Genomic DNA, 26,715 nt, shown 5'->3' with positions numbered 1-26,715 from the left:
GCACATGATTGGGGTGGCACACAGAATCCTCAACTCCATGCTGCTACAAAACAAGTTGTTTCACTTCTCACACAAAGTCCTGTGCATCCCTATGGCTGAGGTCACAGCTGTAATCAACACCAGACCTCTCGTTCCTGTCTTCACCAATCCAGACTCCCCATTCATCCTGACTCCTGCTATGCTACTTACCCTAAAGGTTGGTTCACCCACTCCTCCTGGAGATTTATACTGACAGATATCTTCAAGAGCCAGTGAAGACAAGTGCAGAGTCTCACCTGCAAGTTCTGGTCTAGCTGGAGCTGTGAGTACCAACCTACCTTGCTGAGCCGACAAAAGAGGACTGAAGATCATCGCATCCTACAAGAAGGAGATCTTGTGTGCTTCTAAGAAGCCAACCTTACTGATGCACCAACTCGTATCACTCTGTATTGGCCTAGACCTACTACTCACCCTTGGCCACCCACATCATCCTCTACTTTCTTCACTGCCTCAGCATACGACACATTCTGTTCTACTCTGACCCTGGCAACCTCAACCGGTCTCTCTCGCACCGGACACTTCTGATCCCCAGCGAAATTGTCGCACACTGTTTTTTCCATACTACACATTCCTTTGTCCCATGCCTTCCTGCACACTTCTCACATCTCAGAACCTCCCTCCAACACACTGCTGCAACATGACCATAAGCTTGGCATCTGAAACACCTTAGTGGGTTCGGCACAAAAGCTCTCACTGGATAACTGACATATTCTAATATGACTTTATCAGGTAAAGACACCATGGTTGCCACTGGGTCTGTGTTGCACCAAACGGGCGGCGTCACACACACAGGGAATTAAACTCAACTCCCAATGGGCCTGAATAATCCTTTGCATGACCATCAGGGCGATGCTCTTCACCACACCTGCCACCCACCTCAAATAATTCAGGTTCAATTTCTGAGCCTTCAGAGACAGCAGAATACACATCCTCAACACACATCTGCCCACTGCACTCGGCTCTTCTCTTTCTTCCTCACTGTCCATAACCATGTCTATCTGTTCACCATGCACATGCCGCGTCTTCCTCCGCTGTACAGCTTCTCCAATACCCACCTTCTGTTCCTTAGCCCAATTTACTAGTCTAGCTATCTCTGGACTTTCCAAGCTTCCAATCTTCCAAGCTCCAAAAACATGCCACAGTCATAAGCCAGGTCTCATCATCCATCACAGTTTCTCGATGCCATGGTCACATTATTCTTCTTCTACGCTGCAGTAAAATTGATGACATGCGTGTCATGAAATGTAGCCTATGCTAAAATATATAGAAAATAACTCAAATGAATACAAATACAAAGCAGGGGAATAATCTGCATAGAAATGTGGACTCAATTAGGAGATTCATGTCAATTCAGTAAAACTCTGGCTTTGACTGTACATTTTGTGTGCCAGTGTTAACATTTCCATGAAAACAAACATGCAAATTATTGTGCTGTTATGTGATCTTAATCTAGGTTCATCACAAACCACCGAATGTATCTTTTTTTTCACTGAGCAGTGTGAATTTTACTATGAAGATACTATAGTCACATAATTTCTTAACCATGCATTTCTGTGGTTCTCCAGTGGAAGATCCATTATGGGATTTTGGCATTGAAGCCCTTTATCTACTTCCACAGAGTCAGATGAACTCTTGGATAGTCTACCATTTTTATGTCACTGTGTCCTGTATGAAGGAAGTTAGACGCAGTTTCGTGAACCAATGCTGTTAGCGTTAGTGCAAAGACTGAAAGTCTACAAGAAAAATGGGAACTAGATAAAGGGCTTCATTGCCACAAACCCGAAGTATCCATTTAATGCCCCTGTAGGCACAAAGAGTGATGAAAATAATGTTGACTGCCACTGTGGACTGTGTCCTACATGGGCATAGATGAATGTCTCTGAAAGATTCCTCAAATTTGCTTCCAACTACATTACCGGTAGCCTATATGAAAATATGTCTATTGAGAGTGTAAGGGTTTTCCTGTGGTGAAGGAGAAGCGGACCAAAATGCAGCGTGGTGGTTATTCATGTTCTTTAATAAAGGAACTAGACATGAAATAACTAACAAAACAATAAATGTGGAAAACAAACAACAGTCCTATCTGGTGCAAACACAGAGACAGGAACAATCACCCACAAACACACAGTGAAACCCAGGCTACCTAAGTATGATTCTCAATCAGAGACAACTAATGACACCTGCCTCTGATTGAGAACCATACTAGGCCGAAACATAGAAATACCCCAAAACATAGAAAAACAAACATAGACTGCCCACCCAATTCACGCCCTGACCATACTAAATAATGACAAAACAAAGGAAATAAAGGTCAGAACGTGACAGAGAGCCCTTTGCTGACTATATCCAACTAGAAAAATGATTTTGCCTCTTGGTGTTTGATTTCATGTTTCCTGAGTGGCGCAGCAGTGTAAGGCACTGCATCTCAATGTAAGTGGTGTTACTACAGTCTCTGGTTTGAATCCAGGCTGAATATCATCTGGCTGTGATTGGGAGTCCCATAGGGCAGTGCACCATTGGTCTGGGTTAGGCCGTCATTGTAAATAAGAATGTGTTCTTAACTGACTTGCCTGGTTAAATAAAGGTTAAATAAAAAATACATGATCATTATCATATTGTGACTCTTTTTAAATCAGTATAATTATCACTTTTCCCACTCTCCTATAGTAACGCCATCAGGGATATTGTGTTCAGGAGCCTTTTCAAGGTGATCTGTTAAAGGATTTGCTGTGTCGAACAAAACAATAACTTCTCTCTACCAGTTAGCATGATTGCTCCACCAATACCCTTGTTTAATTAGTAATCAGTCATTGAAATAGTTTGGAGCTGGAATAATTGGAACATTAAAATTGATAGTTACACTACAAAATACTTTTACAGTACATGTACACTACCGTTCAAAAGTTTGGGGTCACTTAGAAATGTCCTTGTTTTTGAAAGAAAAGCACATTTTTTTGTCCATTAAAATAACATCAAATAGAACAGAAATACAGTGTAGTAATTGTTAATGTTGTAAATGACTATTGTAGCTGGAAACAACACATTTTATACATCTACATAGGCGTACAGAGGCCTATTATCAGCAACTATCACTCCTGTGGTCCATTACATCATTACATTTAAGTCATTTAGCAGACGCTCTTATCCAGAGCGACTTACAAATTGGTGCATTCACCTTATGACCTCCAGTGGAACAGTAGTGCATCTAAATCTTTTCAGGGGGGGGGGTGAGAGGGATTACTTTATCCTATCCTAGGTATTCCTTAAAGAGGTGGGGTTTCAGGTGTCTCCGGAAGGTGGTGATTGACTCCGCTGTCCTGGCGTCGTGAGGGAGTTTGTTCCACCATTGGGGGGCCAGAGCAGCGAACAGTTTTGACTGGGCTGAGCGGGAACTGTACTTCCTCAGTGGTAGGGAGGCGAGCAGGCCAGAGGTGGATGAACGCAGTGCCCTTGTTTGGGTGTAGGGCCTGATCAGAGCCTGGAGGTACTGAGGTGCCGTTCCCCTCACAGCTCCGTAGGCAAGCACCATGGTCTTGTAGCGGATGCGAGCTTCAACTGGAAGCCAGTGGAGGGAGCGGGGTGACGTGAGAGAACTTGGGAAGGTTGAACACCAGACGGGCTGCGGCGTTCTGGATGAGTTGTAGGGGTTTAATGGCACAGGCAGGGAGCCCAGCCAACAGCGAGTTGCAGTAATCCAGACGGGAGATGACAAGTGCCTGGATTAGGACCTGCGCCGCTTCCTGTGTGAGGCAGGGTCGTACTCTGCGGATGTTGTAGAGCATGAACCTACAGGAACGGGCCACCGCCTTGATGTTAGTTGAGAACGACAGGGTGTTGTCCAGGATCACGCCAAGGTTCTTAGCGCTCTGGGAGGAGGACACAATGGAGTTGTCAACCGTGATGGCGAGATCATGGAACGGGCAGTCCTTCCCGGGAGGAAGAGCAGCTCCGTCTTGCCGAGGTTCAGCTTGAGGTGGTGATCCGTCATCCACACGGATATGTCTGCCAGACATGCAGAGATGCGATTCGCCACCTGGTCATCAGAAGGGGAAAGGAGAAGATTAATTGTGTGTCGTCTGCATAGCAATGATAGGAGAGACCATGTGAGGTTATGACAGAGCCAAGTGACTTGGTGTATAGCGAGAATAGGAGAGGGCCTAGAACAGAGCCCTGGGGGACACCAGTGGTGAGAGCACGTGGTGTGGAGACGGATTCTCGCCACGCCACCTGGTAGGAGCGACCTGTCAGGTAGGACGCAATCCAAGCGTGGGCCGCGCCGGAGATGCCCAACTCGGAGAGGGTGGAGAGGAGGATCTGATGGTTCACAGTATCGAAGGCAGCCGATAGGTCTAGAAGGATGAGAGCAGAGGAGAGAGAGTTAGCTTTAGCAGTGCGGAGCGCCTCCGTGATACAGAGAAGAGCAGTCTCAGTTGAATGACTAGTCTTGAAACCTGACTGATTTGGATCAAGAAGGTCATTCTGAGAGAGATAGCGGGAGAGCTGGCCAAGGACGGCACGTTCAAGAGTTTTGGAGAGAAAAGAAAGAAGGGATACTGGTCTGTAGTTGTTGACATCGGTGGTCCAATGGCATGTTGTGTAATCCACGTTTATCATTTTAAAAGGCCAGTTGATCATTAGAAAACCCTTTTGCAATTATGTTAGCACAGCTGAAAACTGTTCTTCTGAATAAAGAAGCAATAAAATTGGCCTTCTTTAGACTAGTTGAGTATCTGGAGCATCAGCATTTGTGGGTTCGATTACAGGTTCAAAATGGCCCGAAACGAAGAACTTTCTTCTGAAACCCGTCAGTCTATTCTTGTTCTGAGAAATGAAGGCTATTCCATGTGAGAAATTGCCAAGAAGCTGAAGATCTCGTACAACGCTGTGTACTACTCCCTTCACAGAACAGCGCAAACTGGCCCTAAACAGAATAGAAAGAGGAGTGGAAGGCCCTGGTGCACAACTGAGCAAGAGGACAAGTACATTAGAGTGTCTAGCTTGGGAAACAGATGCCTCACAAGTCCTCAACTGGCAGCTTCATTAAATGGTACCCGCAAAACACCAGTCTCACCGTCAACAGTGGAGAGACGACTCTGGGATGCTGGCACGGTCTACAATATGCAAAGCTGAGGTTGAGTGTTTTTGGAAGCAGCCTGTTTTAATATTTCCATCAATGTTTTTACCAGGGGTTGCGTCATGCAAAGTTTCTAATGAATGACCAACTGTGGTTACCATGGTGTTCCACCCTCAGTCCTGCCATAACATATCAAAGGTCTCTTTGTGAATTCAACACTTCCCTGATCCATCCTACAGGTTATACTTAAATGTGAGAGCAAAATGGGTTGTTCCAAACAAAACAGATTGCCATACACACCTTGCTTTTCACCGGTGAACAAGGAAATCATCTCTGCCTCACATCACATAGCAGGCTACCTGGGCTGGGTTAAAAGGAGATGTGCCTGGGAAAGAAAAATATATATTTTTAAAATGCAAGAAAGAATATCCACTTGGCTTATCAAGGTTGCCTTTATGTTATGTAAGTACCACTGATTTAATTATGTTGCATAGTAGCTGGAACCAAAACGTTTTTGTTGTCCATCTTTTCCTTATTACTTGAACTTATTACTGAATAAATCGACAGCATGATGACACGGATTACAAAGTAATAAAATAGAGACTTTATGTGTAAAAAATAATAGATCTCTGTTAAATTTTGTTACATGTTTTATTATGTATGGTTTCATGAAGCTTTTAAATAGATAACTGCTAACTTTAACCCAGTTGTTTCCTAGGTGATAAACTTTAAGTAGACTATAGTTTATGACTCCGCTTTCCACTGTCATAAACCACATAACTGACTTAGAGGCACTTCAATCGTTCCTGTCTGAAGTCAAAGCAGTTTAAAATGAACTAATGCTAAGTATTTGAATGACATTTAAAAAGTAAAGAGCAGTGCTGGGTTTTTCATGCTCAACAGATTCCCATGTGTATTGAGAATGGTATACCACCCAAAGGACATTCAGCCAACTTGACACAACTGTGGGAAGCATTGGAGTCAACATGGGCCAGCATTTTTGACAACTTGTAGAGTCCATACCCCAACAAATTGAGGCTGTTCTGAGGGCAAAGGGGGAGGGGGGTGTACTATTGTTTCTATTATTTATCCAGCTTATCAGCGTACACCCAACATGTTCCCCCTGTTGATGATGCTTATTATGCATTATGGCTGAACTAAGAGATTACATGTCACAATAACACTTAATTCATACTAATCAACCTAATAATAATGACACACCCCTCACTATTGTCATTGGTTGCAATAATTGCACTGTTTGTCTACACAACCTGTTTCAAGCATTCATTAATTACCCTGAAGAAGGCACAGTGATGCCCGAAACGTTGTTTTTTTTACCCAATTTATATATAGAGTGTGCGACTCTCTTCAAATAGATACATTGTTGTTGTTTTAATTCACAGTTGTCACATACATTACATCCGTGTCAAGTGATGCCACTACTCCCTCAACACCCACTTCAAGTGATGGCACCACTGCCTCAACTACATCAATTGTCACTCCAAGTGATACTACATCAGCAGTCACATCAAGTGATGCCATCACTCCCTCACCTACACCAACACCCTCTTCAAGTGATTCCACCACTCCCTCAACAGTCACTTCAAGTGATGCCACCACAACCTCAACTATATCAACAGTCACTTCAAGTGATTCCACCACTACTTCAACTACACCAACACCCACTTCAAGTGATGCCACCACTCCCTCAACAACATCAACAGTCACTACAAGTGATGCCATTATTCCCTTAACTACATCGATAGTCACTTCTAGTTATGCCACCACTCCCTCAACTACAACAACACCCACTTCAAGTGATTCCACCACTCCCTCAACTATATTAACAGTCACTTCAAGTGATGCCACCACCACCACGACCTCAACTATATCAATAGTCACTTCAAGTGATGCCACCATTCCCTCAATGACATCAACAGTCACTACAAGTGATAGCATCATTCCCTTAACTACATCAACAGTCACTTCAAGTGATGCCACCACTCCCTCAACTGCATCAACAGTCACTTCAAGTGATTCCACCACCACCTCAACTGTATTAATAGTCACTTCAAGTGATGCCACCATTCCCTCAATGACATCAACAGTCACTACAAGTGATAGCATCATTCCCTTAACTCCCTCAACAGTCACCTCAAGTGATGCCACCACCACCTCAACTATATCAATAGTCACTTCAAGTGACGCCACCAATCCCTCAACTACATCAACAGTCACTTCTAGTTATGCCACCACTCCCTCAACTATAACACCCACCTCAAGTGATGCCACCACCACCTCAACTATATCAACAGTCACTTCTAGTTATGCCACCACTCCCTCAACTATATCTATAGTCACTTCAAGTGATGCCACCACTCCCTCAACTACGTCTACAGTCACTTCAAGTGATGCCACCACTCCCTCAACTACATCAACAGTCACTTCTATTGATGCCACCAATCCCTCAACTACATCAACAGTCACTTCTAGTTATGCCACCACTCCATCAACTATATCAATAGTCACTACAAGTGATGCCACCACTCCCTCAGCTACATCAACAGTCACTACAAGGGATGCCATCATTCCCTTAACTACATCAACAGTCACTTCTAGTTATGCCACCACTCCCTCAGCTACACCAACACCCACTTCAAGTGATGTCACCACTCCCTCAGCTACATCAACAGTAATTTCAAGTGATGTCAACCCTCCCAAAATTCCCTCAACAGTCAGTTCAAGTTATTCGACCACTCCCTCAACAGTCAGTTCAAGTGATGCCACCACTCTCTCAAATACATCAACAGTAATTTCAAGTGATATTACATCAACATTCATTACAAGTAATGCCACAACCCCCTCAACTACATCAACACCCACCTCAAATGATGCCATCACTCCATCAACAGTCACTCAAAGTAATGTCATCACTCATTCAACTACATTGACAGTTACTTCAAGTGATACCACCACTACTACATTGACTTCAAGTAATATTACATTAACACCCAATTCAAATGAAGATACCACTCCCTCAACTTCATCAACATCCACTTCAAGTGATGCCACCACTCCTTCAACTACATCTACAGTCACTTCAAGTGATACCACCACTCCCTCAACTACATCAACATCCACTTCAAGTGATGCCACCACTACTTCAACTACGTCTACAGTCACTTCAAGTGATGCCACCACTCCCTCAACTACATCTACAGTCACTTCAAGTGATACCACCACTCCCTCAACTACATCAACATCCACTTCAAGTGATGCCACCACTACTTCAACTACGTCTACAGTCACTTCAAGTGATGCCACCACTCCCTCAACTACATCTACAGTCAATTCAAGTGATGCCACCACTCCCTCAACTATGTCTACATCCACTTCAAGTGATGCCACCACTCCCTCAACTACATCAACATCCACTTCAAGTGATACCACCACTCCCTCAACTACATCCACTTCAAGTGATGCCACCACTCCCTCAACTACATCAACAGTGACTTCAAGTTATGCCACCACTCCCTCAAATACATCAACAGTGACTTCAAGTGATGCCACCACTCCCTCAACACCCAGTTCAAGTAATGGCAGCTCTCACTCAACTACATCAACAGTCAATTCAAGTGATGCCACCACTCCCTCAGCTACATCAACAGTCACTTCAAGTGATGCCATCACTGCCTCAACTACATCAACAGTCAATTCAAGTGATGCCACCACTCCCTCAGCTACATCAACAGTCACTACAAGGGATGCCATCATTCCCTTAAATACATCAACAGTCACTTCTAGTGATGCCACCACTCCCTCAGCTACATCAACAGTAATTTCAAGTGATGTCAACCCTCCCAAAATTCACTCAACAGTCAGTTCAAGTGATGCCATCACTCCATCAACAGTCACATTCATTACAAGTAATGCCACAACCCCTCAACTACATCAACACCCACCTCAAATGATGCCATCACTCCATCAACAGTCACTCAAAGTAATGTCATCACTCATTCAACTACATTGACAGTTACTTCAAGTGATACCACCACTACTACATTGACTTCAAGTAATATTACATTAACACCCAATTCAAATGAATACACCACTCCCTCAACTACATCAACATCCACTTCAAGTGATGCCACCACTCCTTCAACTACATCTACAGTCACTTCAAGTGATGCCACCACTCCCTCAGCTACATCAACAGTCACTACAAGGGATGCCATCATTCCCTTAAATACATCAACAGTCACTTCTAGTGATGCCACCACTCCCTCAGCTACATCAACAGTAATTTCAAGTGATGTCAACCCTCCCAAAATTCCCTCAACAGTCAGTTCAAGTGATGCCACCACTCTCTCAAATACATCAATAGTAATTTCAAGTGATATTACATCAACATTCATTACAAGTAATGCCACAACCCCCTCAACTACATCAACACCCACCTCAAATGATGCCATCACTCCATCAACAGTCACTCAAAGTAATGTCATCACTCATTCAACTACATTGACAGTTACTTCAAGTGATACCACCACTACTACATTGACTTCAAGTAATATTACATTAACACCCAATTCAAATGAATACACCACTCCCTCAACTACATCAACATCCACTTCAAGTGATGCCACCACTCCTTCAACTACATCTACAGTCACTTCAAGTGATGCCACCACTCCCTCAACTACATCAACATCCACTTCAAGTGATGCCACCACTCCCTCAACTACATCCACAGTCACTTCAAGTGATGCCACCACTCCCTCAACTACATCCACAGTCACTTCAAGTGATGCCACCACTCCCTCAACTACATCCACAGTCACTTCAAGTGATGCCACCACTCCCTCAACTACATCCACAGTCACTTCAAGTGATGCCACCACTCCCTCAACTACATCCACAGTCACTTCAAGTGATGCCACCACTCCCTCAACTACATCCACAGTCACTTCAAGTGATGCCACAACTCCCACTGCTACATCGACAGTCACAAGTGATGTCACTACTCTAAGACCAATAATGCCATCAACAAGTGGTACTACTACAGTAATAACAAGAGCCTCAACATTTGTAGCAGTATCCACTCCCTCAACTCCCTCACAGGGACTAACTTTCAGAGACACTACTTTGGTGACAACATTCAAAACCACTGTTGCAGAATGCGGTAAGATTATATGCACTCATTCTCAAAAACCATCATAAGATAATATGATTCTTAATAACAAAAGTAGTAGACATAGTATAGAATTATTTATTTTTTAACTTACAAATTGATACCAACGACTATTGAAATGTGTGAAAATATTGCTGTACATACACAGAATTATTTTACCTTTATTTATTGTCATTTGTTTTCAGTGTCAGAAACTCTGGTGAATGTCATCAGGCTGGAGAAAATCACCAGTAAGTTAATCAGTGTGAGTTGGACAGGTATTAACCTGGACCAGCACATACAGTACAAAGTGAAGCTGGAGTCTGGTTCCAACTCAAGCCAGAGTGAGACCTCAGCCACCAAAGCTGTTTTCTCAGACCTTACTCCTGGAACCATGTACACTCTGATTATTGACTACTTATCCTGCAGTATCAAGAAATACATTTCAGCAAACATAATCACTGGTATGTCAAAATGTTTTCAAGTAATCTGCTTAAATTCACTATGAACCTACTTTTGTTAAAAAAAAATATATAGATCAAATTAGTACAATGGGACATTTCTTTTGGTGAATGTTAATTTATCTTTTTTTTCTCCAAAAGCTGGAAAGGTCTATGAATCTTTCACTCGAATTCCAGGCAGAGATTTTGTGTCTGATTATACAAATCAATCCAGCAAACTTTACAAAGACTTTGTAACAAATTTCACCATGCAGGTAAATATTCACTAAGCATTTTTTATAATTGCTTTTTCATTTGAGTCATATAATGTAACCCTGTATGATTTAAATGCACATGTTTCTTTAAAGGTTGAAAACAATCTCCCGAAGGAATACCGGGACCTTATCAGGGATAAAGAAATGGTGATTGTTGTGACTGGTGTTCGCAGAGGAAGTGTGATCGTTGACTTTGATCTGGTCACTGCTCTGGAGGTCAACCTGTCAACCTCTGACGTGCAGAACAGCGTCATCAATGCGCTGAAATCATCTGCACTCGGAGTGGATCTGAATATCACCTCTGTAAAAGGTTCAATTCCAATAACTACATACAATGATATTTTCTATGCTAGTTAATCAAACATGTGATTTTGGAATAAATATTTAAGAAGTAACAGAAATATTGATCCTTTGGATCAATTGAATGATAGATTTGTATATCTAGGTATAAAACAAGTCTACATTCACACCAGGTGGTTATCATATCGCCATGTGTATTTAGTGGCTTTTAGTAACTTCATTTATTACTTTATTACAGAGGCAGATATCTGTCAAAGAGGCAGTTACACATGCTCAAAAAATGCCAGCTGTGTCAGAGAGGGACCTTCACATACATGTGAATGCAAGGCAAAATTCTATGACAAAAATCCAACCGTACCGGGTACTGACTGCAAGAGTAAGAAAACTTTGTTGCTTGAAATGTGCGCTACACTTTACATTAAATAAGTACTTTATACAAGAGTAATTACCAGTGGAATAGCATTTGTTATTACCCTGTAATACCCTAGTAAGTACCTCCAGTTAAGCAGTATTTACTCACTATTTTGTAGGAAATATCACTCCAGGTGCAGATCCATGCAAAGGTTTGTGTTCATCACTTGCTCAGTGTGTGGTTGGTCCTGGAGGCAGCCAGCAGTGTAGCTGCTATCCTGGTTTGACATGACAGTGGTGGGCTTTCAGAGGGGTAGTGTGGTAGTTAGGATGATGTGTGGGTTTTAATGAGAATATTTACACTGATGAAAGAGCTCTCCAGACTGCTCTACAGGACACTATCTGTAAACACCTGGACATAACCGCCATAACTACCTTGAAAAGTATCTTTAAAACATTGCATTTTTTTGTGTGAATTGGCATTACATGGCGATGGTGTTTGTTTTGTTCAATTAATGTATGTGACTTAGTTGTGATTTCACTAATTTCTTCTGCTTTATTTTATGTGGGATGCTGCTTATCTGATATTGTCCTTTCAGTAGTTACTTACAGACATTGACCAAACATTTGTTTTTCCCTGTAGGAGTTTCCCAGATATCAACGGCCCCGGGAGAAGGCTGGAAAGTGGCGACCATAGTCCTGGGAGTTCTGCTGGGCTTGATTTTGTTAGTCGGGGTTGTCGTTCTGGTCAGCACCGCAGTGAGGAAAGCAACTGGCAAGCTGACCTCATACAACCTGCAGCACACAGAGCACAACAGACAGGTGGTGTCCAATGACTATTTACAAGGATGTTATTCTTACCAGATCAAAAATATCAAGATATTGAATATTAATAACATTTGAATTATATATTTTGATAGACAAAAGTATCAGCTATCACACCATGTAAAGGAACAACGTCCTAATTCTTTAATTGTTTTATAAAATGCTACTGGATTGATGTCAACTCCGTCAGACAAATATTTATTATCCAACAAGTGTTAAATAAAGGCCTTGATTGTTTAATTCGAACATTAGATTATTCAAATATGATATGATAATGCTCCAAGGCTAATTTCGTTAGCATTTTGACATGTTTTTCTAGATTCAGAACATAAAACAACATTTGGAAAGCAAACAATAACCCTTAGGTCTAACACAGCAAATAAGTCAGTAGTTTAAGCATATGTTGCAACAATGTTAAAATATTTTTTGCTGAATATTGACAAAAAGATCGATATTAAGAGGGTTAGCCATCAGTGAGTTGACAAGCCATTGACGAGGCTGACAACAAATACTCAAAACAGTTTCTAAAAATAAAGTTTAATACAAACACTGGTAAAAATATAACCATTACTATCAGATCTTTCAGCACTCTGACGGAGTTGACTTTAGACAAAAATCTGACGGAGTTGATGTTTTACGGAGTTGACAAAAATAAAATATTTCTTCTTCAATCAAGTAATATGCTAAGTTAATCCTCAGTTTCTTTATGACTCTAAAACCTAATCATATAATGTCCTATCTTAATCTATTCGGCAGATGGAGTTGACAGTTTATGATTGTGACAATGGTGATTTTAATATTGTTCGTTTAAATCTATCAAAAGGAGAGAACTTTACAGACCGTGAGTTGTCTTGTTGCACTACAGGTAATGAGGACATGAAGAAGGTGTCCTGATGGTGAAGCTGTCCCTGCTCATTCATGATTAATTTAGGGTTTTAGACAAATCTGCCAATGCTGACCAAATCTCCTAGTTTTGAGAGAAATATTCTTTAAAGTCAGAGAGGGCTATTGGAAGAAACTACATACAATATTTTTTCAGTTAGTATTCATTATTGCTTGTTTTTAAAAATGTTAAACACTTTTTTGGAGAGTTTGAAATTGGGATCCTTTGTAAGGGCATGTCACATTCTGACCTTAGTTTATTTTTATGTCTTTGTGTTAGGTTGGTCAGGGTGTGAGTTGGGGTGGGTAGTCTATGTTCTTTTTTCTATGTTATATTTCTATGTCTTGGCCTGGTATGGTTCTCAATCAAGGACAGGTGTCTATCGTTGTCTCTGATTGAGAACTATCCTTAGGTACCCTTTTCCCCCACCTGTTGTGTGGGAAGTTAACTTTGTCTTTGTTCAGGGCACATAGCCCAAAGCTTCACGGTTTGGTTTTTGTTTTGTCGGTGTCATTTTTGAATAAAGAGAAAATGTACGCTTACCATGCTGCACCTTGGTCCAGTCCTTCAGCCAGCCGTGACAGAATTTACCATGCTGCACCTTGGTCCAGTCCTTCAGCCAGCCGTGACAGAACTTACCATGCTGCACCTTGGTCCAGTCCTTCAGCCAGCCGTGACAGAACTTACCATGCTGCACCTTGGTCCAGTCCTTCAGCCAGCCGTGACAGAACTTACCATGCTGCACCTTGGTCCAGTCCTTCAGCCAGCCGTGACAGAACTTACCATGCTGCACCTTGGTCCAGTCCTTCAGCCAGCCGTGACAGGGCATTTCTGGGTATAGAGCCGACATGGAAATTAATAATATTACAAATATTTTGACAATTCCAAAATCAAGTCTTTGCTCTAATAAAATTCCCCTAAATGTATTTTAAGCTCAAATAAATGCAAAAAAATATATATAAAAAAATCAAGTATAAAAATCTAGTTTCCATGCCGGACAAGGATTGTCCCGACTTTCAAGAATCCCTGAATTAAGATTTGTCACTCATGAAAACAGGAATAATAAGGTTTGGATCTGGAGAAAACATTTACTATTGCATTGGGAATTAAATATATTGTTTTAAAGTGCTATTGTGTAAGTATGCAACTTCACTGAGTGCATAATGGCCTGGATCTTATTGCAGTGGATAAGAGTACTGAAAAAATCCACCAGAAGCCACAGTTGTCTGATAACTGAATATAGTACTATGACATCACCTGTGTCAGAGTGTGAGTGCAATGCCATGAACCCATAAAAAGAACAAAAAAACTTTTGTTATTTAACTATGCAAGCCAGTTAAGAGCAAATTCTTATTTACAATGATGGCCTACTCCGGCCAAACCCGGGTGATGCTGGGCCAATTGTGCGTCAGATATGAAGCAGCCTGGATTCAAACCAGAGACTGCAGTGATGCCTCTTGCACTGAGATGCAGTGCCTTACACCGCTGTGCCACTCGGGAGCCCTAAAACTCATAAAGGGCTAATAAAAAAAAAAAAATGCAGTCTTATTATTGTTCAGTTAATAATCAGCATGATTGAGGGCTTGGTAAAATCATTTAAATAAACATTTAATTTGTATTTTTATATTATTCATTTTGAATGTGCCTTTAAACGTACTTGTATTCGTCTTGGAGGAAGGTGATTCTATTTTGCAGACAAGCACCTCATTCGCTCCTCCAATCTCCTTCACTTAGTACAGACTACATGATATATCAATGTATCAATGATGTCGTTCTTGCTGTGGGTGATTCTTTGATTCACCTCTACGCAGACGACACCATTCTGTATACATCTGGCCCTTCTTTGGACACTGTGTTAACAAAACTCCAAATGAGCTTCAATGCCATACAACACTCCTTCTGTGGCCTCCAACTGCTCTCCTTCCAGACTCATATTAAACGAAATGCATGCTCTTCAACCGATCGCTGCCCACACCCGCCCGCCTGACAAGCATCACTACTATGGACGCTTCTGACTTAAAATATGTGGACAACTATAAATACCTAGGTGTCTGGCTAGACTGTAAACTCTCCTTCCAGACTTATATTAAGCATCTCCAATCCAAAGTTAAATCTAGAATTGGTGTCCTATTTCGCACTCATTTTACCATACCCTGGTAAAACTGACTAAAAACTTGACATCGGCGATGTCATTTACAAAATAGCCTCCAACACTCTACTCAGCAAATTGGATGCAGTCTATTGCAGTGCCATCTGTTTTGTCACCAAAGCCCCATATTTATTTAACTTGGTAAGTCAGTTAAGAACAAATTCTTATTTTCAATGACTGCCTTGTTCAGGGGCAGAACGACAGATTCTTACCTTGTCAGCTCAGGGATTTGATCTTGCAACCTTCCGGTCACTGGTCCAATGCTCTCACCACTAGGCTACCTGCCGCCCCAATACGACCTGTATGCTCTCGCTGGCTGGTCCTCGCTACATATTCGTTGCCAAACCCACTGGCTCCAGGTCATCTATAAGTCTTTGCTAGGTAAAGCTCTGCCTTATCTCAGCTCACTGGTTACCATAACAACACCCACCCGTAGCACACACTCCAGCGGGTATATTTCACTGGTCCTTCCCAAAGCCAATACCTCTTTGGCCGCCTTTCCTTCCAGTTCTCTGCTACCATTGACTGGAACAAATGTTAAAAATCACTGAAATTGAAGACTTATAACTCCCTCAATAACTTTACGCATCAGCTGTCAGAGCAGCTTACCGATCGCTGCAGCTGTACACAGCCCATCTGTAAATAGCCCATCCAACCAACTACCTACCTCATCCCCATATTTTTTTTCTTCTGCTCTTTTGCACTCCAGTATTTCTACTTGCACATCCTCATCTGCACATATATCACTCCAGTGTAAATTGCTAAATTGTAATTACTTCACCACTATTGGCCTATTTATTGCCTTACCTCCTTACTTCATTTGCACACACTGTATACATATGCTTCTATTGTGTTATTGACTGTACATTTGTTTATTCCATGTGTAATTCTGTGTTGTTCTTTTTGTCGCACTGCTTTGCTTTATCTTGGCCAGGTCGCAGTTGTAAATGAGAACTTGTTCTCAACTGGCCAACCTGGTTAAACAAAGATGAAATAAATAAACAAAAATGATTATACTGGTGGGGTCTTGACTGGTCACATGGCAACAGGGGCAGTCCTGGTAGGCTAGACTTCTCTGGGGCAGACAGACTGACGTTCCCTGGTATTAACTCCCAGACAGGAGAAGTTGTCTGTCACTCCAGATCAGAGTCCTTTCCTGATTCGCTCATTATTCATTAATAGGTCTCATGTCTCCACTGAGTCCAGTCTCTCAGTTAAATAGCTGCAGAATGTGGGAGTGTCTACATTTGTTATAGAATCACCTTGTTCTTTACAAAAGGTAAAGGAAGAAGAAATGTCTGATCATATCCGTTTGAAGACGGAGCACTAATGTTTTACTTTTTACCCAATTGGAGATACAAAGTCAGCTAGCATGGACCTGGTGAATGTAGATTAAAATAATTAAACATCACCTTTATTCTTGTAAAAGGTCTACAGTATGGCAAGCTATGTGCGTGAAGATACTTCTGGCCAAACAGGGGATTCTGCATTAGGCAGTTCCACTGCCATCTTTGCTCCTCCATTAAATATTCAATACAGCTCTCCAAATAGTGGCCCATAACAACTGAATTATTCAGGAGGTTTTACATTAGGATGACTGAATCACAGACAAACAACAGACACTGCATGTGTTCAGTCCTTCATTGGATTGGCTAGGAAAGCAATCAATTACTGTTTCCATTTTATAGCTGCAGTTGTCTGAGGGCACCTTTTGTTTGTGGGAAGCAAAATCATTTGTTGACTTCTTGTTGATGGGGCCATTTATATCTCAGAACTAATTCCTGATGATGGTTTTCTGTTCCTCATTTAGCAATAGTGGGAAGTGTTCCTTGTTTTACAAATTGTAAAGCATTGTTTTGTTCAAGTTGTACTTTATGCTTATATGATTAAATAATTGTAATTTGACAGAACGTGAATTCCACTGGCATAACAAACACTTTATTGTACCACCCAATGAGAAATAGCAAAGCAACCAAACCATCTTCACTGGACCTTACATCATTTCTCTGAATCTTTAATGTCCACTAAAATAAAAAGAGGCAGTTTTGGTGCCCTCATTTTCCAATAGGTTTTTCAATCTCTCTTTGTCTGTGTAGCGTAATAAAAATCACTACCTCTTCTGAAGGAGTCTGAGAGAGTGTCTATGGGCCAGTTCAAGACTTCAAGTGCATTAACTAATACTCTATCATGATAATAAGTCACAACATTCAGATTCTGCTTCAACATTTTTAATTAGTTCGTTCAGAGCAAGCTGAGAATACAAGCACACAATCACAACACGTCTGCAGTAAATGACATCATATTGTCTTCATTTCACACGGTTCGAGTACATTCGCATCAAACTGACAGCATATAGATGAGAGAGTAATAGCACCGAGGTGTGGTGTGCTCAGCACGTTAGTTACTGTACTGGGGGGGCAGGCACTAGGAGCCGGCGAGTTGCGGAGGTCTAACACACTGAACCCTGACAGGCACTAGAGAGCAGGGTGGTCTGGGGGTACAATAGACAGTAGCAGACACACAGCAGCATATGAGAGGACTGCCACATACTGTAACACACTGGCGGACTGCAGGTGCACAGACATAAGAAAGACAGGGTGAGATGATTTCAGAGTAGCACTCACTGTGAATAGATGTGATATCAATGGTTCCAGACAGACAGCTGCATGGTCCAAAAAGAGGTTTTGATCTTCTTATCCTGGCCCCCTCCTTATCTTTCTACACCTAACTACTGAGCCCATTGAAGAAAGTGGAGGTGATTGAGTAAATACAGTAGGTTTTCCTATGTCCTATATCATACATATGCTCATTTTTTACATTATACATGTTTTTGCACACCAATAGCATCACAGCTTTGTAATGGCTATAATAACGACGAATCATGAAATAGGGGTATATTATCAGAAATACATCAGTTTTCATACTGTATCAAATAACTGGAAAGTGGACAGAGTGGTTCTCACATTGAAGAAGGCAGTAGAACCATGTGTGTGAAGGCAGAACTACAAAGCTGGTGGGTTGACATAACAGTTTCAATAGGCACTAGAGTACTAAGTGCTATCTTTTGTACTGTAAGTCAGTGACAGTTTTCTTGTTTGTTTATGTAGACACTTATGGTATGAGATCAGACTATGACTACACATGCAGTTATTCTGGAAATGGTTTGCCTCCTTTTGATTTCTCATGAATGATTTCAATTACAAGCTAGATTGGGACCACAAATAGGGCCTTGCATGCAAGCTGTAGCAATTACATTACAGTTCAATTGGTTTCTTAGCAACCACATTTATGAAACCAGATATCCTCCCGAATATGATGAAATATTAAATGATATTAAATCTTGGTCAAAAGAGCGCAGTCACTGTAACCAGGAAACGCTACAGTAGTTAAGATTTTATATCTGCAGAGACCACATAGCCAATGCCGTCTAAGAGATGGAAAAGAAGAACCATAGAGAATCCATCATCACTATGATGATAGGTAGTCAGAAAAAAAAGCTAAACCTCTCACTGCCTTCAACAGCCGTTTAAGAGCCACACACTGTGTATCAATGTCTCTCTGTTTTAGAATAGTTAATCATTCTTTCTACAAAGGTTTGACAAATGCAACAAAATAATGTGCAACAAAGGTGCTGAGTTTTAACAGAGAGGAAGTGCACACACGCGCACGCAAACACACACACACACACACACGCGCGCGCACGCAAACACACACGCACACACGCACACACACACACACACACACACACACACACACACACACACACACACACACACATACACACACACATACACACGCACACACACAAACAAAGCATTATAGTTAAAGGAGGGCATGGTGAAGATGTCAAACTGTCAACTTAAAAGCTCCACATCTAGTATGTATACACAGAGATGAGGAACATGAAGGAAAAGACAAAGAGAAAGAGATAGACCAAATGGATGAGAGTTCTCTAATTCTTTAGGCAGCCTTTAATTCCCCAAATTAAGTAGTGCAGAGATGTTTTATTTTTACTTTTTTGCCTCAGCCAGTCTATTGCTTATCTCTTTGCTCTTCTTTGAGATAACTCCTCCTGGCTTGGACTCGTCTGGTTTGGTGCTCGTGGAGGTTTTCTTCTTGGTTGACAGTGCACCAGCGATGGTCTTCTCTTTCACCTTTTTCACCATTTTGCTCGTTGTTGTTGGTGTCTTTTTTGGTTTGGTTTTTGTCTTGTCCACCTATAGGGGCAGAGACGAGGGCAGTTTGTACTTGACATCCTCCTAAAACTGGAAGTAAACTATGCAGCCAAAATGTCATCAGTCCAGGTTACAGTATCATCTTTGCAAAGATACTGTATGATACAGTAATACAAAGAGCTCATGAATCTCTAAGGTAATTCATTGCCTGGAGATGTTACAGTAAATGTTTATTATGAGCATGCAATACATACCTTCCTGTTACTAACATCAAATAAAAATAAAATAGCAAATGTCATCATCTTGTTGGTAATATTTGCAATGCGTGGTTAGTGCATTTACAATGAAAGAAAACCACTTGTGTCTATTGTAACAAAATCTCTGCTTAGAAAAATGAATTTCACAACACAAAGGCTGTGTCTAAAATACAAATTTACAGTATAAAATTGGGGTTAGTATAAGAACAACTAACTTAATATGCACAATCTTATTCTATTTCCCTGGGACGAGTCTATATTTTTGATCATTCAACTATTTTTTTTTATTTTTTAAAGAAAATTGTGATGTTTGCCTTTTGTATAAAGTGCCTCTTCTGACACCAATCAAACCAAAGAACTGAGAGTTGAAATGTCATGCAAAACAATACATTCATTTAATGAATCCAAGCTCTCTTGGTGACCTTGAGAGAGGCATTCCAAACTCTGAAGATGTGGCTGATAGCTTTACAGAAGGATTGAATTATCTGTCAGTTTGGTGGCTAATGTGACCCTAGTCCTGTTGGTTAAGGTGCATTCATCAAGGCGTGAGTTAATCTGAGGTTAACCTCCATGCCTTCCAGAAGAAATTGACAACACACCTGACTACAGCAGATCTAGAATAGAGCTGCTCTCAGTCTCAGAACAGTCCTACAAGAGTGAGAGAGGGAGGCGCCATATAAACATAGCATGCAGACACATGAGACTTTCCTACCACGCACAAACATGCACGTGGAGATTTAATTAACCTTGATTGATTACATTAGTTTTGTGATGTGCTAATGCTTATCTTCATTTTGTAGTTTAGACAGTTCCTCTGGGATTTTATGCTGTACAACTTTGCAAAGTAATTAGGACCATGGAACACGCAACAGTGATGATCTCAATCATTATTATTGTAGCATCTAAATCAAAATAGTATATTGCTTGAAGGAGAACATATACATGAAAAAAACCATGTCCAGAATAACTAATGCAGTTGGAAGTGTAATTTGCATTATCTTAATTTCCAATTAGACATAAATACATAAACATGAATTGGCCCGTCACAGCAACAGGTTGGAAAACTCTAAATTGAACATGTATTTTGTGCAATTAGATACACATTTTAACATAACATAGTTAGTGTTCGGTGTCATATGCATGTTGATGTGGGCTCACCTTGGTGGTCTCCTTGCCGCCCGGCTCGTTGTACAGGCTGCGTATCCTCCTGCGCTCCAGCAGCTTGTTGTCAGTGGGCTGCACCTTGGTCTGCTCCCCCTTGTAGGTGGCGCTGTAGCTGGTCTCCAGGCTGGTCTTGTCCTTCTCATCCAGAGGAGGTTTGTACTGAGACTGGGGCTTGGTTAACTTCACTGGCTTCACATCTTTGTATGCCTTGAACTCATTCCTGAAAATCAATAAATCAGCAAACTCAGCATTAGTTCCACTGTTGGTTTGTCTAGATGCCACTGTATTAATTCATCATAAAACAAATCACTAAGTCTTATTATGAATCCCAAACAAACATTGCTGTTGCCCAAAATCGGTGGGAGGAAATTGACCAGCCAAAGTGTGGTCTGCAGCCAAAGTGTACACCGGGAGTGTAGCACTTGTTAGTCTCTTTACTGCCCATTACAGTAACTACAACACAGAGATTATGCTTACTTTTACACACAGACGACAGCTGCAAAACTCTCTCCATATTTTACACAAAAACTCATTGACCTTGCAGTCAAAAATGAGGGAAACAAAGGGAGAGCCCCCCCAGAGAGGCCTTAGGGATAGGTTGAGAACAGTAGACATGATTATATCCAAAGCTCCTGCCTTGGCCCTGACATGATGTGCTTCTCTATTGATCTGGTAATAGAGGAGGATGAAACAGGGGGACAATCAATGCTGCAGCAGCTACCTATGACAATATTAGTCCGATCATCATGATCACAGGACACTGAAAGGAGAGAACATATGTTATATCAAATATCAAAGTAAAAAAACATGTAAGATTCATCTAGAAAGAAACTGACACGTACAATTCATGATGGAGAGGCAGCGTGGGCTTTCTTGAGTAGATTATAAAGCCCAGTAGGGATTATGTGCACTTTATTGTCAATAGACTGAAGGCTACATGCATCTTGGCTTTGCTACTGCTAGTACAGTAACTACCAAAAATGCATGCATCAATTGTTAATCAATTGTATTTAAATGTTGTGCACTATATGTTCTTATCTTACCAACATATGCACAATATTTAAATACAATTGATTAACAATTGATGCATGTATTTAGGTAGTTACTGTAATGCTATATTAAGATGTTGTGTAATTAATTGTACATTGAGTATTGGCTAAGCAACACAAAATATTGTGTTATGCCTTGTTACATCATTTTGGGCTCCACAATAAAGTTAATTGTGGCCTACATTCTATGTTTAATTTATGGTTGATATACTGTATTTAAACTGTGAAAAAATATATTTCAGAGGCAGAAAATGTGTACATAAAGTAATTCAATAATAAACATGAAATGAAAATACATAGTCCCACAGTAATCAGATCGTCACCTATAAGAGCTGCCAGTGTCAGTTGAGACGACCTGTTTTATCTGTCTGTTCAGCGCGTCTGCTGCTGCCCTTCCTTTCCCCTCCACAGTGCCACCTGCTGGTGGCTGTCCCTCCGTTTTGGCACTCACTTTCTTCTCTACACTCTTCTCCTTCAATGGTTTTTTTCCCCTCTCTATGGATTCTTTCTCTTGCACCTTTTCTTCAGTTTCACTCTTCTCCACACCGCTCTCGGGCTCTGTGGCTGCATGCTCCAATTTGGTCCCAACGCCTCCTTCTTGGGCACCGGAGGAGGCAGTGGGGCTGGGTTTGGGGATCCAGGGGTGGTCTCCCTTTTTCGGGACAGGCCATGGTTTATAATCCTTCTGATACTGGGTTACGTTGTTGAAAGGAGTCGCCGAGGGGTGATATTCATTCTTGGGTTTGTAGCTGGGCTCCGGGCGTATATCTTTCCATTCCCTGAAATCCTGGCGCATCACAGACGCACTACAGCCATGTTTTCCTGATGCGGCACCAGTCGCGGGCGGTGCCTTGGCCGCCACCGCCGCCGGTTCACTGTGAGAAGGTTGGGTTTCTATGGTGATAGGTCCGGTCCTCTTCTGTCTAGATGGAGGCTGAGGATGGAGGTGTTGCACATCGGCCACATCCGAATATTTCGTGAAAACCAGAGGCACGGCGATGTCCGCTTTGTCTAATTCACTCCAGAAGCGGTTAATGCAGCAAGCCCGTGTGATGCACGGCCATGCCATAATCAACGATGGAGATAGAATAACCTATGTACTTCAAATCTGAATCAAAGTGTTAGGCTACTGATGAGAGTCCTGAAAGAACGTCCTACTCACGGACTGGAGACGGGGAAATGATGCTCCCTGCACCCACTCAAATGCTGTCCAGTCAGGAAAATGTACTTGTCCACCTATGTCTCATTTTTTTCAGAAATCCTACGATGCTTGCTGGATGGTAAGAAATGTAAGAGTCTTATAATACAAATAGGCAAAGACCTTTGTAGGCTACTAGTTCTGCACAGCTAAAATAATTTAAATTGAAATAGACTGGATTTGCTGTGTGGAGCACATTGCATTCGCGGTCTGGATCTGCTTTCTGGTTGCGCATCAGAGCGACCCCACCCCGCTACGTTTTGTAAAACCTCAGAATATGCCCTGGGTCTGCATTGTGAACTGTCACCTGGGTCGGTCACGTCTAGGCCTTAAAGAGGGAGGAGACACTGCCTGGTTAACCCTTATTTTCCCGTGGATGATATACATACACGGCCGACCTCGGTCTAGTGTACAGTATAGTTTAGCTCTGCCCTCACAAACTGTAGATTAGAATGTATGATGGGAGATGTACAGGTAACTGCCAAAGTAATGTAAACACTTGAGTATGAGGGATACAAAGTATATTAAAAGCAGGTGCTTTCACACAGGTGTGGTTCCTGTCCTATTTAAGCAATTAACATCCCATCATGCTCAGGGTCATGTATAAAAAATGTTTTGCAGAACATTATTTCTGCCATTATTTTGGCTGCCATGGCTATGCCCCCATAAGATGACAATGCCCCCATCCACAGGGCATGAGTGGTCACTGAATGGTTTGATGAGCATGAACATTATGTAAACTATATGTCATGGACATCTCAGTCACCAGATCATAACCCAGTTGAACACTTACAGTATGTGAGATTCTGGAGCAGTGCCTGAGGCAGCGTTTTCCACCTCCATCAACAAAACACCAAATTGTGGAATTTCTCTTGGAAGAATAGTGTCGTATCCATCCAATAGTGTTCCAGACACTCTATGCCACCAATGCCCAATTAAGACACTTTATGTTGGTATTTACTTTATTTTGGCAGTTACCTGTATGTCTATAGCCTAAAGCTCGGTGAGTAGGCTTTAGTTCAATACAGTACATGACAAAAAGTATGTGGACATCAGCTCCTTGAACATTTCATTCCAAAACCATGGGCATTAATATGGAGTTGGTCCCCCCTTTCCTGCTATTTTTATTTTTTTTAACCTTCATTTAACTAGGCAAGTCAGTTAAGAACAAATTCTTATTTTCAATGACGGCCTAGGAACAGTGGGTTAACTGCCTGTTCAGGGGCAGAACGACAGATTTGCACCTTGTCAGCTCTAACCACTAGGCTACCCTGCCGCCTCCACTCTTCTGAGAAGGCTTTCCCCTAGATGTTGGAATATTGCTGCGGGTTCTTGCTGCCATTCAGCCACAAGAGCATTAGTGAGGTCGAGCACTGATGTTGGGCGATTAGGCCTGGCTCACAGTCGGTGTTTCAATTCATCCCAAAGGTGCTTGATGGGGTTGAGGTCAGGACTCTGTACAGGCCAGTCAATTTCTTCCACACTGAACCATTTCTGTATGGACATCGCTTTGTGCACGGGGGCATTGTAATGCTGAAAAAGGAAAGGGCCTTCCACAAACTGCTGCCACAAAGTTGGAAGCACAGAATCATCGAGAATGTCATTGTGTGCTGTAGCATTATGATTTCCCTTCACTGGAACTACGGGCCTAGCACAAACCTTGAAAAACAGCCCCATACCATTATTCATCCTCCACCAAACTTTAAAGTTGGCACTATGCATTGGGGCAGGTAGGGTTCCCAGATTCGTCCGTTAGAATTCCAGATTTCAACATACCTTTGTATATATAGCGTAGCATCAATACTGAATAATTATAAGTAGACCTATGGTGCTTGAGGCTATTGGGGTGTGATTCAGTGTGAGTAGTCCTACTTTATTGAGTATGTAAAGGTCACAAATATCAGTCGCAGAGACACTGTTGGGAACAAACACAGAAACACAGAGGGATAGAAAAAGCTACAAACAGTTGGAACAACCAGGGCATTATTCAAATCATTTACATGTGGCTGAGAGATGCAGTGTATCATCAATTATAATGGAGGGACCTATTAGATAGGCTTTGTGAACGGGTAAATTGCACAATTGTTTAGGTTTCATATCATGTGGGAATGTTATTGAATAAGCCAATATGAGGCTTATAATGCATTTAGGCTTTTTGTCTCCATTAATGAGACTAAAATTGGCATTGATGGATAGCCGACCTGTCTTTGCTCATAGTGATCTGTTTAAATCTATACATTAAGTAAGGAAACGTTGCCAATATAATTCAGGTGCCAATATTTATTGTATTATACTTGATTCACAGAAGACTCCTTATAAATATGTACAGTATGCAAGATACATTTTCATGTTTATTTTCACCATGATTCATTCATTGGTTTCAATGTGGGGTCAAGGTTTCCTTTATTAAACAAAACATGTTAAGATTACAGGATCATTGCAAAACAAAGACATGCTGTTAATTGTTACAGTAGCTGTTATGAACCAAGGACAGTCTATGAGACACGTTGTCTCAAAGCGCTGGAATGGAATCTCTCACCCTATGACTACCATTGGATTTTCCCAGCTTGTGTATCTGTTCATTTCGAGTTTGATGCCATGATCCATGGACTGATTGCTTAGTGAAAACACATTTGTTCAATCAAAGAAAAATCCATTTACCTTTCTGTTTTATTTTACTATCGGACACATTTCCTTTATTAGTTGACAATCATCATTGACACCCAATTCATCCCTTGCTTCTACCTGGTCTCAGAGAATGTTGTATTATTCTGTACGTAAATCCACAACACTTCATCATTTAGTATGGTATTACGTTTCATATTAAGTTATGTATTAATATGTGTATGTGCATCACCCCTTTCGTATTATAAATGACAAATTACATGATGAAGTTCAAACTCACAACCTTTGGGTTGCTAGATGTTCACCCTGACCAACCACCCTACTTTCGTTTCTGGCTTAACTAACCATCTGTTCTATGTAACCATACCAAACTTAACATACCACACTAATTTGAGTGTCCTGGATTTACATGTACTATGTTACGCCTAGTCCATGAGACCAGGATGCTTGCTTCCGTAGTTTATAAATGGCATGTAATATGACTAAAGAGAGGCAACAGCCCAGTTGGGTCATTTTGACATAATGGAACAGATAATATACAAGGACAATGTTCAGATGTCCCCTGCACTAATAAAGAGAGTACACAATGCTCTCTGTGACAATCCCAGCACCCTTCACACTGTCGCCCCTCCCTTGAGGAGTATAAACTTGCTCAACTGAGTGTGAGAGCACTGATGTCATGGGTTGTAATAGAGATCACTAGTTTTATTGCCTGTTAACTGCTAACATTTTTGGCTTTCT

At 41.5% G+C, this 26,715-nt stretch overlaps 2 protein-coding genes across 3 annotated transcripts; one reads left to right on the top strand and one right to left on the bottom strand.

The window, feature by feature from the left end:
- Positions 1-5,398: 5,398 nt before the first annotated feature.
- LOC115141878 (mucin-2-like) lies at positions 5,399-13,899 on the top strand. Its single transcript, XM_029681208.2, has 9 exons — positions 5,399-5,575; positions 6,517-9,023; positions 9,056-10,295; positions 10,490-10,747; positions 10,886-10,998; positions 11,092-11,308; positions 11,537-11,674; positions 11,829-11,861; positions 12,293-13,899. Exons 1-9 carry the CDS (start codon positions 5,527-5,529, stop codon positions 12,550-12,552), a joined length of 4,815 nt encoding a protein of 1,604 aa, XP_029537068.2. The 5' UTR covers positions 5,399-5,526; the 3' UTR covers positions 12,553-13,899.
- Positions 13,900-17,718: 3,819 nt separating this feature from the next.
- LOC115141869 (microtubule-associated protein 6 homolog) lies at positions 17,719-23,606 on the bottom strand. 2 transcript variants are annotated; one of them, XM_029681186.2, is made up of 4 exons: positions 22,475-23,606; positions 21,097-21,322; positions 20,538-20,586; positions 19,635-19,723 (listed from the first exon to the last, which is right to left on the bottom strand). In XM_029681186.2, the coding sequence occupies exons 1-3, from the start codon at positions 23,218-23,220 to the stop codon at positions 20,542-20,544; spliced, it is 1,017 nt and encodes a 338-aa protein (XP_029537046.1). In that variant the 5' UTR covers positions 23,221-23,606; the 3' UTR covers positions 19,635-19,723; positions 20,538-20,541. The 2 variants fall into 2 exon arrangements, with proteins under 2 accessions (XP_029537045.1, XP_029537046.1); XM_029681185.2 differs by lacking the exon at positions 20,538-20,586 and having other exon boundaries at positions 17,719-19,723.
- Between the last annotated feature and the right edge of the window lie 3,109 nt (positions 23,607-26,715).

The sequence above is a fragment of the Oncorhynchus nerka genome, linkage group LG14 (genome assembly GCF_034236695.1).
Source record: "Oncorhynchus nerka isolate Pitt River linkage group LG14, Oner_Uvic_2.0, whole genome shotgun sequence".
In the NCBI taxonomy this organism is placed as follows: domain Eukaryota; kingdom Metazoa; phylum Chordata; class Actinopteri; order Salmoniformes; family Salmonidae; genus Oncorhynchus; species Oncorhynchus nerka.
Note: the sequence above shows the minus strand (reverse complement) of the source record. Positions and strands in the feature narration are given on the sequence as shown.

Coding starts and splice junctions, on each gene's coding strand:
- LOC115141878 (XM_029681208.2), top strand. CDS start 5,527: ATGCAAGAAAGAATATCCACTTGGCTTATCAAGGTTGCCTTTATGTTA. Junction 5,576..6,516: donor CAAGGTTGCCTTTATGTTAT/GTAAGTACCACT, acceptor TTTAATTCACAG/TTGTCACATACATTACATCC. Junction 11,675..11,828: donor ACCGGGTACTGACTGCAAGA/GTAAGAAAACTT, acceptor ACTATTTTGTAG/GAAATATCACTCCAGGTGCA.
- LOC115141869 (XM_029681185.2), bottom strand. CDS start 23,220: ATGGCATGGCCGTGCATCACACGGGCTTGCTGCATTAACCGCTTCTGG. Junction 21,323..22,474: donor GACACTGGCAGCTCTTATAG/GTGACGATCTGA, acceptor ATTGATTTTCAG/GAATGAGTTCAAGGCATACA. Junction 19,724..21,096: donor GCGGCAAGGAGACCACCAAG/GTGAGCCCACAT, acceptor CTGCCCCTATAG/GTGGACAAGACAAAAACCAA.